The sequence below is a fragment of the Malania oleifera genome, chromosome 13, assembly GCF_029873635.1.
Source record: "Malania oleifera isolate guangnan ecotype guangnan chromosome 13, ASM2987363v1, whole genome shotgun sequence".
NCBI lineage: Eukaryota > Viridiplantae > Streptophyta > Magnoliopsida > Santalales > Ximeniaceae > Malania > Malania oleifera.
Genome location: NC_080429.1, coordinates 33,587,078 through 33,603,235, shown reverse-complemented (window position 1 = coordinate 33,603,235; position 16,158 = coordinate 33,587,078). Strand labels below are relative to the sequence as shown.

The 16,158-nt window shown below is 39.1% G+C and overlaps 1 protein-coding gene across 19 annotated transcripts in view; it reads right to left on the bottom strand.

The window, feature by feature from the left end:
• LOC131146298 (4-hydroxy-tetrahydrodipicolinate reductase 2, chloroplastic-like) overlaps window positions 1-16,158 on the bottom strand; it is a 57,352-nt gene that overhangs the window by 16,125 nt on the left and 25,069 nt on the right. For all 19 annotated transcript variants that reach the window (XM_058095803.1, XM_058095802.1, XM_058095812.1 and 16 more), the window contains 3 exons: window positions 13,479-13,716; window positions 7,307-7,440; window positions 7,128-7,202 (listed from right to left, as the gene is read on the bottom strand). In XM_058095803.1, the coding sequence (XP_057951786.1) occupies window positions 7,128-7,202; window positions 7,307-7,440; window positions 13,479-13,716 (447 nt within the window). The remainder of the gene's footprint in view (window positions 1-7,127; window positions 7,203-7,306; window positions 7,441-13,478; window positions 13,717-16,158) is intronic.

Sequence of the window (16,158 nt, the reverse complement as noted above, 5' to 3'; positions counted from 1 at the left end):
GCCACATCAAGTAGTTGCACGCCATTCTTTTGGTTGTCGTTGACACAATGGCACAAGTACTCCTCTAGCAGCTCTCTGAATCTCTTCATCTGTCCGTTTTTCTGTTGATGATAACTCGAAGAGATGTCAAGGTGTGACCTGAATATCCTGAAAAACTCTGTTAAGAAGTTGTCAGTGAACGTTAAATCTTGGTCACAAATAATAACTTGGGTAACACCCCAACGTTTCACAATAGTCACAAGGAACAATTGTGTCGTCTCCTCTGCCAAACAGTACTTTGGTGCGGCCATGAAAGTACCATACTTCTTCCGCTCCCCCTTGTCTTGTTGGTAAGTGAGACAAGTTTTGGTATAATCAACCACATCATCCCGCATGTGCGGCCAATAATACCTTCCCAGTAGTCCTGTCATTGGAGTCATTCTCCGCGAATACCCCTCAACGAACTTCCTGTAGTATCTAGTAAGGCCAAGAAAGGAACGCAACTCCTTCACTGTCGTGAGGATCTTCCGTTCTTGAATCATCCTTACCTTCTCCACACCCCTCCGGATACGACCTTGTTCAATGACTTGACCAAGGAATTTGTTGTTCCACCGAGCGAAAGAGAAATTCTCCTTCTTCACATCCAGACTGTTTCCCTCAGCCTGTCGAACACCATCCGTAGATGCTCTTCATGTTTCCTCTGAAACAACACCGATGCTCCCAACGGTGTTTTGGAAGGGCGAACACATCCCGCTTCCAATTCATCAAGCTGTTTCCCCAACTTTACTATCTCTCGAGGCGCAATCCGACATGGCCCTTTAGCAGGTGGTTTCACTCTTGATAACAACTTGATCTCATGCTCCACAGTCCGTCGTGAAGGCAAATTATGAGGCAGCTTATCAGGCAACACCTCCTTATACTCATCCAACACTGCTTGGATGGTCGTAGGCTCTAGCTCTTGGCCTACTTCTTTGTCTACCACCACCATGGCTAGACATGTCTGCTCACCCTTACCCAATCCTTCATTGAGTTGTATGGCTAAAAGGGACTTCCCGTCGTCTCCTTTCGTTGCAACGACTTGCACCATGCATGAGTGATCTCCCATCAGACACAGGGAACCAGCCGAAGGCATCAGCACTGCCCTCGTCCCCATTAGGAACTCCATTCCTAGAATGACTGGATAGTCATCCAATGGCACCGCTGTGAAATTCGCATGACCTTTCCACTGTCCAAGCTTTATAGCCACTTGCTTGGCTACTCTCAGAGTGGGCTGGGCTACAGAGTTAACTGCTTTCATGCATCCTGTATCCTTCTCTAAGGATAAGTTGAATCTCCCTGCTTCCAACTGTGAAACAAAATTATGAGTAGCCCTCGTATCCACCATAGCGCAAGTACTCTTCCCATTTATCCTCAAGTCCACAAACATTAACCCTTTTACTCATGTAACTTTCGGTGTTTTTGCCTGCTTTTCCAATACGTTCACCAGCCGCACTGAACCCACCCTCGGGGCATCATCCTCTTCCACATCGTCTTCCACTGCCTGCTCTACAATGGAAGCCTGTAAGGCATTAAGTGATGCATTGTGAGGGCACTCAAAAACTCTATGAGGACCTCGACACAAGAAACACTCAATTTTACTCTTCCCCTTTCCATTGGGTGTGTTGAACCCTTGAGACGACAAAGCTTCCTGTGAGGTTGATGATTTAGAGTCAGCTCCCCCACTCTTGGGTTTGCTATTTTTGAAAGACTTTCCACTGTTTCCCTCTCCGCCAAACAGTTTGGACAAAGCGGTCTCATCACCAGCGTAGTCTGTCAAGCGTTCTGCAGCCGCTTGTGCAGTTGACAAGTCTTGAACCCTTTGTCTAAGAAGTTCAGTTCTTGCCCACGGTTTCATCCCCTCAAGAAAATAGAACAACTTGTCCTTCTCCGACATATCCCAAATATCCAACATTAAAGCAGAAAATTGTTTCACATATTCGCTGATTGACCCCGTATGCTTGAGATCTCTTAGTTTTCTCCTTGCATTATACTCAAAATTTTCAGGAAAGAATTGAGCCTTGAGCTCTCTCTTCAAGTCTGCCCAACTATTAATTACACAACTTCCATTTTCAATTTCTCTGTACTTGGTACACCACCACAATTTGGCATCGCCAATCAAGTACATGGTCGCAGTATCCACCTTTGACTGTTCTGAGGCCATCCTCACAACACGAAAGTACTGCTCCCCATCAAACAAGAAGTTCTCTAACTCCTTGGCATCTCAGGCGCCCCCATACGTCCTGGGTTCTGGCACCTTGGTCTTGCTAACTCCCGGAGTGTTGGAGTTCCCCATAGCAAGAACCATCACATTCATCTTTGCATCCAGATCTGCCATCCGGGCCTGCAAAGCTTCCACTATGTGGCGAAAGTCCTCTGACAAGTCGCCTAGCAAACCTGTTTGATGTTTTTGTGATCCCATCACCTCATCAACAAGTTCCCTCATCTGGGCCACCTCCGCGGCCATAGTGTTGGTTGTTGTCTCAACCTGTGCTTCCAACACGCTGATCCTCTCAGCAGTGTTTGGGGCCATGGTCACTTACCAAAGCTTCCCAAATCCAACAACGAAGGCAATCGAATTCACGTAGCAACTCAACCTTGGGCTCTCACCAAGTGTCACCGACTTGGCTCTGATACCAAATGTCACGGTTCGACTATTTTCACACCGTTGTGAAGGGCCGTATGGCACTAGCTAAAGCACTCTTGCTTAACTAGCCAGCCTATCGTTTACCAACATTCATCCACGAAGCACTTTCATTAACATTCATTCAAATAGCAGCGGAAACAATAATCAATTCACGAAAGCCGTGGCAAACAAGCAGTAAACATTGAAGCAAACGTAATTCATTAACAAATCCTCCGTTGACATGTTGTACTTAGTGAGGGAGGCAAGTAGGCTAAGCACGTTGACCATTGCTAGTGAGTTTTACAATGACTGATGAACACTCACCCTCCCCTAAAGAGGTTTTTATGTAATTATCATCCTGGCACTAGGAAACATCAAAGTGACCGAGGAGTCATACTGCCTTATTTAGCTTACAAAGACTCTACTAGCAGAAAATAACCCTACACTAGTATTTACATGATGGAAACCCATCCTAAGCACACGAGATAAGCGGACACAGGCAAGCATAATGCCCTGAACAAGCTTAGCTCGTGACATAGTGCATAGCTAGGAGAAAAGTAAATGGATGGGTGCTATGGTGGAGGAGATGGAATCATTGCATAAGAACCAGACGTGGGAGTTAGTGGAGCTTCCAAAAGGGAAGAGGGCGATACGTTGCAAGTGGGTGTATAGGAAGAAAGAAGCAGTATCAGAAAAAGAATGAGGGAAGTTCAAGGCTTGATTAGTAGCAAAGGGTTACTCACAAAAGAAGGAGTTGATTATGATGAAATCTTCTCCCCTTTGATCAGACACACTGCTATCGGAGTAGTGTTGGGATTGGTGGCGCATTACAATATGCATCTGGAGCAAATGGACGTAAAGACAGTGTTTCTCCATGGTGATTTGGAGAAGCTGATCTACATGGTATAGCCAGAAGTGTTTAGTCAACCTGGACAGGAGCACTTAGTTTGTAAAATGAAGAAGTCACTTCACGGACTGAAGCAGTCTTCGAGGCAGTGGTAAAACGTTTTAACTCCAACATGATCCGGATAGGCTATAGGAGGTGTGAGTATGATTGCTGCATGTATGTGAAGAGTCTTGAGGATGGTTCTCTCATTTTTTTTTTATTGCTTTATGTTGATGACATGTTAATTGCTGCAAAGGATATGATTGAGGTAAATCAGTTGAAGACTTTGTTGATTAAAGAGTTTGACATGAAAGATTTGGCACGGCCAAGAAAATTCTTGGGATGGAGATTCGCAAGGACAAAGTTGCAAGGAGATTGTGGTTATCTCAGGGTAGGTATGTGGAGAAAGTGTTGGAGAGGTTTAGCATAGTTAATGTAAAACCGGTAAGTACACCATTAGCGAATCATTTTAAATTGTCGACCACTCAGTGTCTAAGGATGGATGATGATATCCGTGACATGTCAAAGATCCCCTATGCTAGTGCAATAGGGTGTTTAATGTATGGTATGTACAAGACCAGACCTGGCAATCTGGCACAAGCTGTCAATGTAGTAAGTTTCTTTCAAATCTGGGTAGACAGCATTGGGATGCAGTTAAATGGATTTTCATATGCTTGCGGGGTACTTCTCACTATGGCATCATGTTTGGCAGGCAACAAAGTGATCCGTCAATTGTGGGATATGTGGATGCAAATTATGCAGCAGATCTGGATGACATGAGGTCTACAATAGGGTATCTGTTCACCCTTGTGGGAGGGCCTATTTGTTGAAGGTCTATGGTACAATATTTAGTTGCACTATCAACAACTGAGTCAGAGTATATGATAGTCGCCAAAACTGCCAAGGAAGCATTGTGGCTTACAGGTTTAGTCAAGGAGCTGGGCATACAGCAAAGTGGAGTCCAGCTGCGTTGTGAGAGTCAAAGTGTCATCTATTTGGCGAAGAACCAAGTGTATCATGCGAGAACCAAGCATAAAGATGTGAGGTTCCACAGGATCCTGGAGTTGGTTTCTTCATGTGAACTGTACTTGAGAAAGTTCACACTTCTTAAAATGCAACAGATGTATTGACGAAGCCAGTTACCACGCATTGCTTAGACTCACTTAATGTCTCTAGTTGCTAGACAGAAGGCGGTCCCAACCTATTGTCCCAAGTGGAGCAGCGGATTATGTTTTCGACTTTCTCCTAAAGGGCATATATTTGCCAAGGTGGAGATTGTTGTAATATGTGGCTCATATATTGAGTGGAATGCATGTACAAAGAGAAAACATGGTGGAAAACAGAGTTGCTGACTTGGAGGAAAAAACCATTGACAGTTTGCCTGAAACCATCGACAGTTTTGTCTAGGTGCAGAAGAAACAGTCGACTGTTTTGCTGTGTTACATCGACTACTTGGTCTCGGCTTCAAACCGTCGATGGTATGTCTGAAACCGTCAGCGATTTTGCTCGGTTACTCAGCACTGGTTTTCAAATTTTGAATTGGGAAGTTGTACAGGTAAGATTTTGGGGGGAAAACCTTCAAGAGGGTTATATATACATGTATGTTGTAATCCATATGTCTTTTGACAGAAGATAGTCAAAAATTACTGTCGTTTGCTCCCATAGATGTAGGCATTGCCAAACCACGTAATTCTTCGTGTCCTTGTTTTATTGCTTTCATATAATCCACATGATTGTGTATTCTGTATATTTTACTGTTGGTTGCTGCGTTGTAAGACCGTTTGTTTCCACTGCACATTAATTTGCACAACATATACCATGGTTTTCGTTTTACAAAACACACACACACGTGCTAGTTTCCTCTAATGGGATTTCCTCAGGGTCTACCACTCAACTTGAACTTTAGGTTCACATAGGAGTTGCAACTTTTGATGGATTAAAGGAAAATGAAGAAAGCAAGCAAACCAGAAGGTGGCGACCAATCTCAATGCAAAACAAAAGCACTTGGAAGTTGGAACAAATGTTGGAATATACTATATAGGATGATATTCCTAAAATCACCTAATTCTCCTCATCACTCTCCATATCTTAATTTTGCTGCAAAAAATACAATAGTTATGATGGCACTAACCAATTGCACAATCAAATTTTAGAAAAATGAACACTAAATTCTATTCTATAACACCGCTAGCAAATATATTAACTTAAACATCTAAAAACTTTCAAAATGTATCAAAGCTTAGTCAGGCTCTTAACAGATGATATCTCCTCAACAAACATTAGGGCATTAGCCTATTAAACCTAGGTTTCTACTAGTACTAATGGTCCTTGCACCATGAAGCTTATTGAGTTTTAAATAAATAAATAAACAAACATTAGGCTTAAGCTTCCTTCTTAACTACTACAAATTTCTTTTAAATTGTGAGTTAGCAACACCTGAAAGGTCCATACAAGAATAATCAACATTGATAAAGATCAAGGGCGGGGTAATAGTACCAATAGTAATCCATTCCATGCCAACCCTCAAGATGCCATCTAGCCTTGTTTGGTCTATTCCAAAAGTCTCTTTAATGATGTTTGTATCCTCAATGAGAACAATTGTTCCAACTTCTGCCAACGGTTCCATCTAGCTCCCTTCCTAGAGTGGAATGGGGGTGATCATGTCCTGAAAGTACCCTCCCCAACAAGCTCCTCAAGAGCATGATCCCTTACAACAAGGTAATTTCATGTTTCCCAGAAGAGAGGTTTCCATCCTCCTTGCTAGCCATGTATATTGCCAGCCATAGTATTACTAGCATGAGGGAGCTATCATAACATCTTTGGTACAAGCAGATGGCAAATATATACAAGATTTTGCTGCAAAAAATGCTATATTTATGATGGCACAAACTGTTCGCACAACCAAATTAGAAAATTAAAAATTAAATTATATTCTATAACATCAACAGAAAATATATCAATTTAATTATCTAAAAATTTTCAAAGGTATCGAAGATTAGCCAGGCTCCTAAGAGATGACATCTCCTCCACAGACATTAGAGCATTATGCCCCATCTATAACCCCATAAAAAGGTTCAAAAAAACAAAGCGCAGCCATATATAACAAATAAATAAATAATATAAAAAAATTAGAGCATTTTGTCCCATCAATAATCACTTTTTCACCATGATGTCACTGATTGCTACTTAAATTTTACAGAATTGATATCAATAAAAAGAAAGAAAGAAAAATGATCCTATCGCCACCAAATCACCAACAATTAATAATGGATTCTTCACGTTCAGCAATCAATTAGGATCACTACGATCTGCATTCTGCAGAATTCATGTTGTATGCTCATTTAGAATGGATTATCTATAGTTAGCTTTGAGAAGTTGAATTTCAGCTACACATGTACAGCCAAAAAATTCCTAAACAAGTATCCCACACCAGAAATGAGCAGGTTGAGAGCACTCCCTCATTGAACCAGAAAATTTTAGAATTTTTGTCTAATGCCATTGAAGTATATCAAATAAAAAATTCAGATACACAGTATAACTCATACATCACAAATCACAATTAAAAAAACAAAAACAAAAAAAGAGATAGAAATATAGTACCATAAGGGAATAGCCTGAGAAGGCCCCTGGAAATTGATCAGCCATAATTTCCATTGCTGCTAGAAATGCTACAACCTGAACAAAACAGACCAAGCAACTTCTATTGGAAAATGGAAAATACCATCAATAGAATTTTATACTGAACTACAATAAATTTGAGGATAATAAATTCTGATCACCTGTTTTCCCATTTGGGGAGAGATCACAGCATAAACTTTGGATTCTTCTACAGTTTTATACAGCTTTTCCCTGTCTCCACCAGTAGTTCCCATTACAAAGGGTACACCAACTTTGCAATATAGCTCTGCATTATCTGCATTTTGCATAATAAAACTAAAGGAAATTTGATAAAGAAATCCAAAGCAGCAAAAAGGAAATAATATCATATTAAACACCTTATTTAAATAATGAACATAATAAATTTGCATGAACCAAATGGCTTAGATACTAAAGACTAGGATAGGAACAACATTTAACCAATACCTTCTCCCCTTGCAGAGGTAAGTTCAAATGCACTGCAAATTCCTGTTACTTCACCAACACAACCATCCAAAGCCCTCATCATTCAGAAAAGTATATTTGTCAAGTACGCAGGCATTCCACTGGATCAATTTTGAGAAAGGGTATATCCATTACCTATTGGTAAGAGCCAAGCTTACTCAGAGCCTTATGCTTGTTTGAGACCATTCATCTTTGGTACATTGATGGGCAACAGTCATGTAATATTAGCGTAGGTTCTATTCTTTAAGTACGGTGATGCTTTAGTGAAAAGGGTGAGCATGAATCCTTGGTCATATTGATGTTTCCTCGTGCTGAAGTAGGAATTTCATAGAAAGCTCTTTAGGGGAGGGTGAATGTTCATCATTGTATAACTCACAAACTATTGTAAACATGTTTAGCCTACTTCCCTCCCTCGCTAAACACACATTGCCCACAGAGGTCTAACAAGATGAATTGCGCTGCTTTATGGTTTACCACTTGACTCATGTTTACTTTCATGCTTGTTTATTGCTTCCATGTAACTTGCATTCTATGTTTGTGAACTTCTTTATGTGATGAATCCAAGGTTTACTTTGGGGGTTGACTAGTCAAGCTTGTGTTCTGCAACTAGTGCTGCACAGCCCTTCACACGGTGTTAAGTGTTCGGTCCATAAAACCTATGCATGATCCACAAGAATGTGGATCCTTCTAAAGGAATGCATGGTAGGAAATTTTAAATATCATTTGAATTTAAGAAAGTTTCAACTCTATTCATTTGGAATATTTGAGGACAGGAGGAACATAGGAAGCCCATAATGTAACTAAACATTGAGTATGAGTTTGGGATGCTGGAAATTGGAAATAAATTGAAGTTTCAGTACAGCACCTAGGGTTAGCAAGGGAAAAGGGAAGAAGAGATTAGAGGAAGAAGACCTAATTGGCAGTTCTATGGAGCTTGCGTACAGCCCCAGGTCCGCTCTCTTTATATATTGATAATAATAGGACATGAAGAACAAAAATACACCAACTTACGCCACCTAATTGCTAAAATCACATTATATTTTCTAACACCCCCCTCAGGCTGGAGGTGTATAAATAATCACCTAACCCTGGCTTTTCTTTTTTAGAGAAGAATAAATTTATTAAAAAGAAGAGAAAGTACAACAAAGAGCACTAACATCCTCCTTGGAATATACAAGAATAATATCAAAGCTTGACATATATTGTTGGCCCACAACTTAACAGCTTAAGCTTTTAGGTAAAGTGATAATCTAACATGGTATTAGAGCTGGTTACCAGGAGGTCCTGGGTTCTAGTCTCATTGCCTGCATTTATTATGTGGCGTTTAAAAAAAATTATTATATTCCCTGTAATGGGTGCTATCTATTGTGTGTGCATCTCTCGACCTGCTGTCGGGCTGCACGTGTGGGGGAGTGTCAAAGCTTGATATACATTGTTGGCCCACAACCTAACAGCTTAAGCTTTTAGGCAAAGTGGTAATCTAACAAATAAAAAGAGAAATATTGCAAAAGCAATGCCCTCCAAATCATGCTGTAAGTCTGAAAAAGGCGATCCTCTAAAACAATCAGTAGCAAAATCCCACAATGAGGCCAAATACTAAAATCCTATCCCAAGTCATAAATGAACATATCTTCTTTCCTGGAAATATACATTCCAAACAAATACCCCAAAATACAGCAGAAAGCCTGCAATTCCATAAAGCCAAACCATCTCTATCCTCCCAAACTTGAAAATGACATAGCCAATAGATCCTCCACCAACTCTGGACAGACCCAATTCTCTCCAATAGTCCAAATAAATTGTTCCACTCACTCAATGCAGGAAAAAATGGGAGACAGATTCTGAAGTATCGAAACATAAAGAACAAAAATCCAGAGATAAAACTTCAAAAGGCCTCCTATTCAACAGATTGTTAACTTTATTAGACTAGACAAATTTTTTTTTTTAAAAATCAATTTCAGCAGGCAAGTTTATTTCTCTTGGCGCAATTTGGTATTATTGAACTAACTTGCGCCGATCCATTGTGTTTTCTGCATCATTTCTGAATCTGGAGCATAATTAGTTGTTTTATTGACTGTTTCAACCAAAATTTTCTCAATATCTGTTTGTTTTTTCCACTTATATGGAGAAATTTCTTGGTGCTTATGTCAACAGTACGAAGAAACTCACAGGCATTGACTTCATGGTTTAAGGACAGTTCCAAGGAAGGAACAGAAGATGAAATTAAAAGGTATACTGCATGAGGATTCCAAAGATAATCGGAGTTGGAGAAATCTATTTGAATCTTCCAAAATTTGGGATGCTGAGTTACAATATTTTTTCAGCGGGGAAAAATCTATTCAATTCTTCAACAATTTGGGACACTGAGTTGCAATATTTAAACCTTTTACTTGAAGAATTCTGTTCATATCAGAGCTTGGTTTATTGCTTTGTGAATTTGGTTGCCTTCGTATTGTGGGATTGAGTGAAGCATCGGTAAGAGACCATGCTAACCAATACCAAGAGAATTGAAGCACTAGAGGCATAGCTGAGACAACCAACAATGTGGCCATAGAGATTGCAAAATTAGCTGACCATATTGATGCATTGGAGGGATGAAAAAAGCATCAAAATGGATCTATGGTAGAGATGTCAGAGGACTTCCATGCTACAGTAGAAATTCTATAAATCTAGATGAGTGATCTAGTTCGTGCACAAACATGATGGTTCATGCTATGGGAAATTCCAACTCTATGGGAATAGAGTATGGATGAACAAAGGTGCCGGAACCCCAAGCATATGGGGGTGCTTGGGATGCTAAGGAGTTGGAGAACTTCTTAATTGACATAGAACAATGCTTTCTTGCCATGAAGACCAACTCAAAGGAGGCGAAAGTATCCACAGTGACAATGTATTTAAGTGGTGGCGCTAAGCTGTGGTGCATACCAAGTATGTTGAGATACAAAATGGACGGTGTGAAGTTGATTGTTGGATAGACTTAAAGAGAGAGATCAAGGTCCAATTTTTTCTTGAGAATGTAGACTACAATGCTCAGCAGAGAAGGCAAGACCTCAAATACAGTGGTACTATCAAAGAGTTTGTGAAAAAGTTCTCTGCTTTGATGTTATATATCTATTATCCAGGACATGTCAAAGAAAGACAAGTTGTTTTGTTTTCATAAGGGGTTAAAACTGTGAGTGGGCAAGAGTAGAACTTCATCAACAAAGAGTTCAAGACTTGTCTAACGCACAAGCTACCGTGGAACACTTGATTGACTATGATAGATAGTGATCCACAATGCTCAAAGAGAGCAACATGGGTGGAAGCAACAAAAAGTTTGTCAAAAATGATAAACCAAAATGTGGGTGAATCAACATCAAGGCATCAACTTTAAAGGAATCTTCATCATCTCGGTATTTTAACACAACCAATGGTAAGATGGCGTGCTTCTTATGTCGAGACCCTCACAAAGTTGTTGATTGCCCTCACAAGTCATCGCTCAATGCCTTGCAAGCTTCCATTGCGGAGGAGGCACAAGAGGATGATGAGGAAATACCAAGGATGGGTGTAAGGCAGTTACTCAATAAGTTGGAAAGGCAGGCAAAAGAACCAAAAGTTACCCAAGCGAAAGGGTTAATGTTTGTGCATCTGAGGGTCAATGGGAAGATCACCCATACTGTGCTGGATATGGGGCTACCCATAACTTTTTCTCACAAGTGGAAGTGTAGAGAATCAACTTGAACTTAGAAAAGGACTCATGACGCATGAAAGCGGTTAACTCTGCAGCTCAGCCTACTCTAAGGGTAGCCATGCAAGTGACAATGAAACTTGGACAATGGGTAGGACATGCGAATTTCACAAACAGTGATACTTGGAATGGAATTCTTGAGGGATACTAAGATTGTACTGATGTCGTTTGCCAATTCCCTTCATATAATGGGAGACCACGTTTGCGTGGTGCAAATCGTTGCAAAGAAAAGGGACGATGAGAAGTTCCTCCCAACCATGCATCTCAGGAAAAGTTCGAGGAGGGGGAAACAGACATATCTCACCATATTGGTGATGAATAAGGAGGTAGGCCAAGAGCGGGTGTCTATTGGAATCCAAGTTGTGTTGGATGAGTATAAAATTGTGATTTCGGACGAGCTACCTCACAACTTACCTCCACGGCGAAGTGTGGAGCATGAGATCGAGTTGTTATCGAGAGTGAAGCCTCCTGCTAAAGGGGATGTTGCCTCCGTAGTTAGCCAAGTCAAGGAACCAACTTGATGAGCTATAGGAAGCGAGTATACATCCTTCCAAAGAACCGTTTGGAGCACTAGTGTTGTTTTAGTAAAAACATGATGGAAACATGAAGGTGTGTGTGGACTATTGCATGCTCAACAAAGTGACTGTGCGCAACAAGTATCTCATTCCACTAATTGCTAATTTGTTTGATCATCCAAGTCATGCCAAGTACGTCAACAAACTTGACTTGTGATCAAGCTACTATTAGGTGAGGATAGAAAATGGTGATGAGCCAAAGACTACTTGCTTGACACGGTACAAGGCATGAATTCTTAGTGATGCCCTTTCGGTTAATGAATGCATCAGTTACATTATGCACATTGATGAACTAGGTATTATAAATACCTCGACAAGTTTGTCGTGGTGTACCCGGATGTTTGACAAGTTCAAGGAGAACAGCCTTTATATGAAAGAGAAGTGCTCTTTCATCTAGAAGAGTATCAATTCCTTGGTCGTGTGATTAAACAAGGTCGTATTCGGATGGATAGAGAATATGAGAGCTGTTCAAGAGAATCAAGACCAGAGATCCCAATGATGGTAAAAAAGAGTTGCATTCCCTTCTTGGACTCACCAACTACTATTGCAAGTTTGTGGAGGGGTACTCCAGGAGAACTACCCCATTGACAAAACTATTGAAGAAAGTTCATAGGTAGAACTAGACAAAGAATGTTAGGAAGCCTTTAACAACTTGAAAGAAACCATGATGTGAGATTCAGTACTTGCTCTTCCAAACATCCCTTTGAGGTAAAACAGATGCATCATACTATGCCCTTGCTTGTGTCTTGTTATGGGATGGCCATTATGTTGCACACGAGAGTCGTAAACTTAGGGGTCATTTGGTATCACTGTCAAAAAATAAGAGAAACGAAAATAAAAAACTAGAAATAGAAACTTTTTTTTACCTAGTGGCAACATCATTTGGAAGGCTAAGCTTCCTCTAAATATTTGGACCTTCATCTAGACTTTAACTCCAAATAGGATTTATACACATAATATGCTACACAGATAAGAAGACCTAAATGGCTCTCAGTTTCAACATGTGCTTGATGTGCCACAAGTCCAATGAAACAATAACTCACCTTTTTCTACATTGTAAGGTAACATCCCATCTTTGGAATGCTCTCTTCTCTTACTTGGTGAAACTTGAGCAGTGCCTCAAAATATGGGAGGCCTCTTGCTCAGGAAACCTTGTGTTCTTGGCTCAAATAGAAAGGGTTGTGTTCTATGGGTTGATGCAATTATCTAATGGACTCTTTGGATAAAGACAGACGCGAGAACTTTTAAGCATCACCAACTTGTTCTTGTTTATTATGGAATAGAGTGGTGTCCATGGCTTCTTTTAGGGCCTACTAGTTTTTTGGTTTTTCTTCTTTGGGGCTTTTCACTGTTCCACCTTCAAAGAGATTGGAAGGCAGCTCTATTGTAGTCTTTTTAGGTTGTTGCTTATTATTCTTAGAAGACACCTTGTCCTCATACTACAGTACATTGCTTCGGTTCATAATAAAATTTTCTTATCATTATCAAAAATAAAATAATAAAAAAATTTGCATTTTTCAAATGTAACACAGAGCCACGCATGCTTACCATTTACAGCAGCAGGCACAGTGTAGTCTACTGCAATCAAATTTGGATATTCCCTTAAAAGGGATGCAAGAATGCTCTCTCTTTCAGAATGGCCATGGACTTGAATCTCTTTCCCACCTACTTGGACAATTTTACCTGAGTCCTCTGCACAACTAAATGACACAGGAACAGGATGAAGCCCCGCAGAAATTGCAGCTTCTATAACTGCCTTACCCATTTTGCCAGTACATCCATTCACCTGCAAGAAGTAAACCACAAAAATGTAAAATATTAAAACACCACAAGTGTGTTCAAATAATGTAGTTTCCATCCCTTTTAAAAAGATATATTTCCACCACATACAACATTCCTTCAATATACAATACTAAACGAAAGAAAAAGGAGAGGAACTAAAATAATTGTAATTTTCATGATGGATGCATTCATGGTTTGAAATAATGGTAACGATCCATGTGGCGGTGACAGTCGTGGTGTAACAGTTGCTGCCATCACGGATGTGCGTTACATAACAGGTGATAAACACCACATCCGTGAATTCATTTTTTCCCATTAGTGAACTTGTTAAAAACATACAGATTCACATGTTGTGACCCCAGAATCCTATATACTAATGATTAATAGTTTTTAGTAAATTTTAATCACTTTAAATATAACATATACTACAAGAATTGAACATCATCGTTGTTGCTTTAGTTGCCATTGGCAAGAAGAAGCATGCATATTAGCAACTTCCACTACTTTATAGATTATAAGTGAAGCTTAATCTAAGAAATCATAAATATAAAGAAATATAAATATAGAATGTCATCATTTTTACTCTTTCAGTCTTTAATGGAATTTTTTTCATCCTACAAAATATAGTATGTTCATATATTAAACAAGAACAAAAATGCATACAATAGTTATGGAGTTAGAAAAGGAAACGAGCCTAAAAAATGAGGAGATTTTTCAGATAACAATAGTGATGACGTCTGTGAGTTTGACTGTGATGGTGTTTGCTGTTGGATGAGATTTGGGAACAATATGGATATGTTTCTGACATGTGATGCTCACAGGGAGCTATTGTATGCACATCCTGCCCCATTGGAAGGATTGGAGGGGTTCTTATTTTTGAGAGCAATGGGTTGGATAATAAACTGCAGTGCAATGATGGATTTTTACCTCACCAGTGGAGGTGATCTCTTGGACGGACTTAGAAGCCCAAGATATAACACATAAACTGGATTTAAAAATGTATGATGCTGGTGGAATTGAAGTGTGCTTTGATGGGGGTTAAGTATAAAGCGAAGAAGGATCAGAGGAGCTAGAAAATTGAAAGTGCTCGTAAATTGCAACGGAAAAGGATTGAAAAGAGATTTTCTTGGTTAAGTGTACTATTTGTTTATTTTTCATGTTTTATTTTTTTTAATTTTCTATTTTATTTTTCATTTTTTATTTATTCTATTTTTTTTATATTTTCAGGTGAACTTATTGTCCCCTTTGGTTGTAGCTTCTCTTTCTCAGTCCAATATACCTTCTTTTATTATCAAAAAATATTGCATAGCAATAGAATGTGTTTGTCTTCAAATTAGGTCTAAGAAAAACATTTAAAAAAACAAAAACAAACAAAATTGAAAGAATTTAGAATATGTAATTCAATGAGAGGAAAAATCAGGTTTATTTGAATGCTAGTTATTTAAAAAAAAAATATATACTAATTGTTAAGGAAAATTAACCCAAAAATTATTTTTTTTAAAAAATTACTCACTAAAATAAACCAACTTAAAATTGAGTTTCTCAACTTCAATAAAGGTAAAAAATGAGGAAATGCATAAAAAAAAAAAAAAGGAGACATAAACCTATTTTAGTCAAAGTCAGTCTGACAATGTACCTGCCCATACCAGACCATACAGTTGTGAATCAGAGAACCTCCAAGATATCACCTTGAAACGGTCTGAAAGCCACCAATCTAACAGCCAACGGCCATTACACAATGGTTTTAGACTAGCATGCATTAAATTAGGCGCAAAGGTTCATACTCGTTCAAGAGGTAAACAATATGTAAACAATTCTACCATCTATTTGGTATACTAAGAATGCACTTTCAATTATTATTTTTTTTCCTCCTCAGAAAAAATAAATTAACAACGGAATCAAGGTACAATGAGAGCAAAACAAGATCTCCTCCTGAAAAACAGAGAGAAAAGTTACATTCGATTACAATAGAGATGCCCTCCCACTCCAATCCCTTTGCAACTCCATAAATCTCTTCCCTTTCTAGTTTTGCAAAAACGCCCAATATCTCCCTTGCAGGAAGTTCCCCACAACCCAAAGAGCCGCCAACCATGGTTGTTAAAATCACGATCTAGACCACAGGATCTTACAATCCTCCGATCTTACTTTACTAAAACAATTCTAATCCTACCTAGAATCGCAAACTGGTAGGATCATAAGATCCCACATTCTTTCATATTTTAAAAATCTTTTTAACTAAAAAGCATTTATATAGGTAGGGCTTTTGTGTTGTATAACTCATACATGAAATGAACAACTTAAAAAATGATTTGGTTTATCTTATATTGACAAGCTTATGACTCAAAAATTTGCTTTTTGGTTCATCAGTCATTATTAAGTGGTGCAAACTTTAAAAGTAAAGAAAAAATATAGGTAAATAACACAATGATGCATTTAACAATAATAA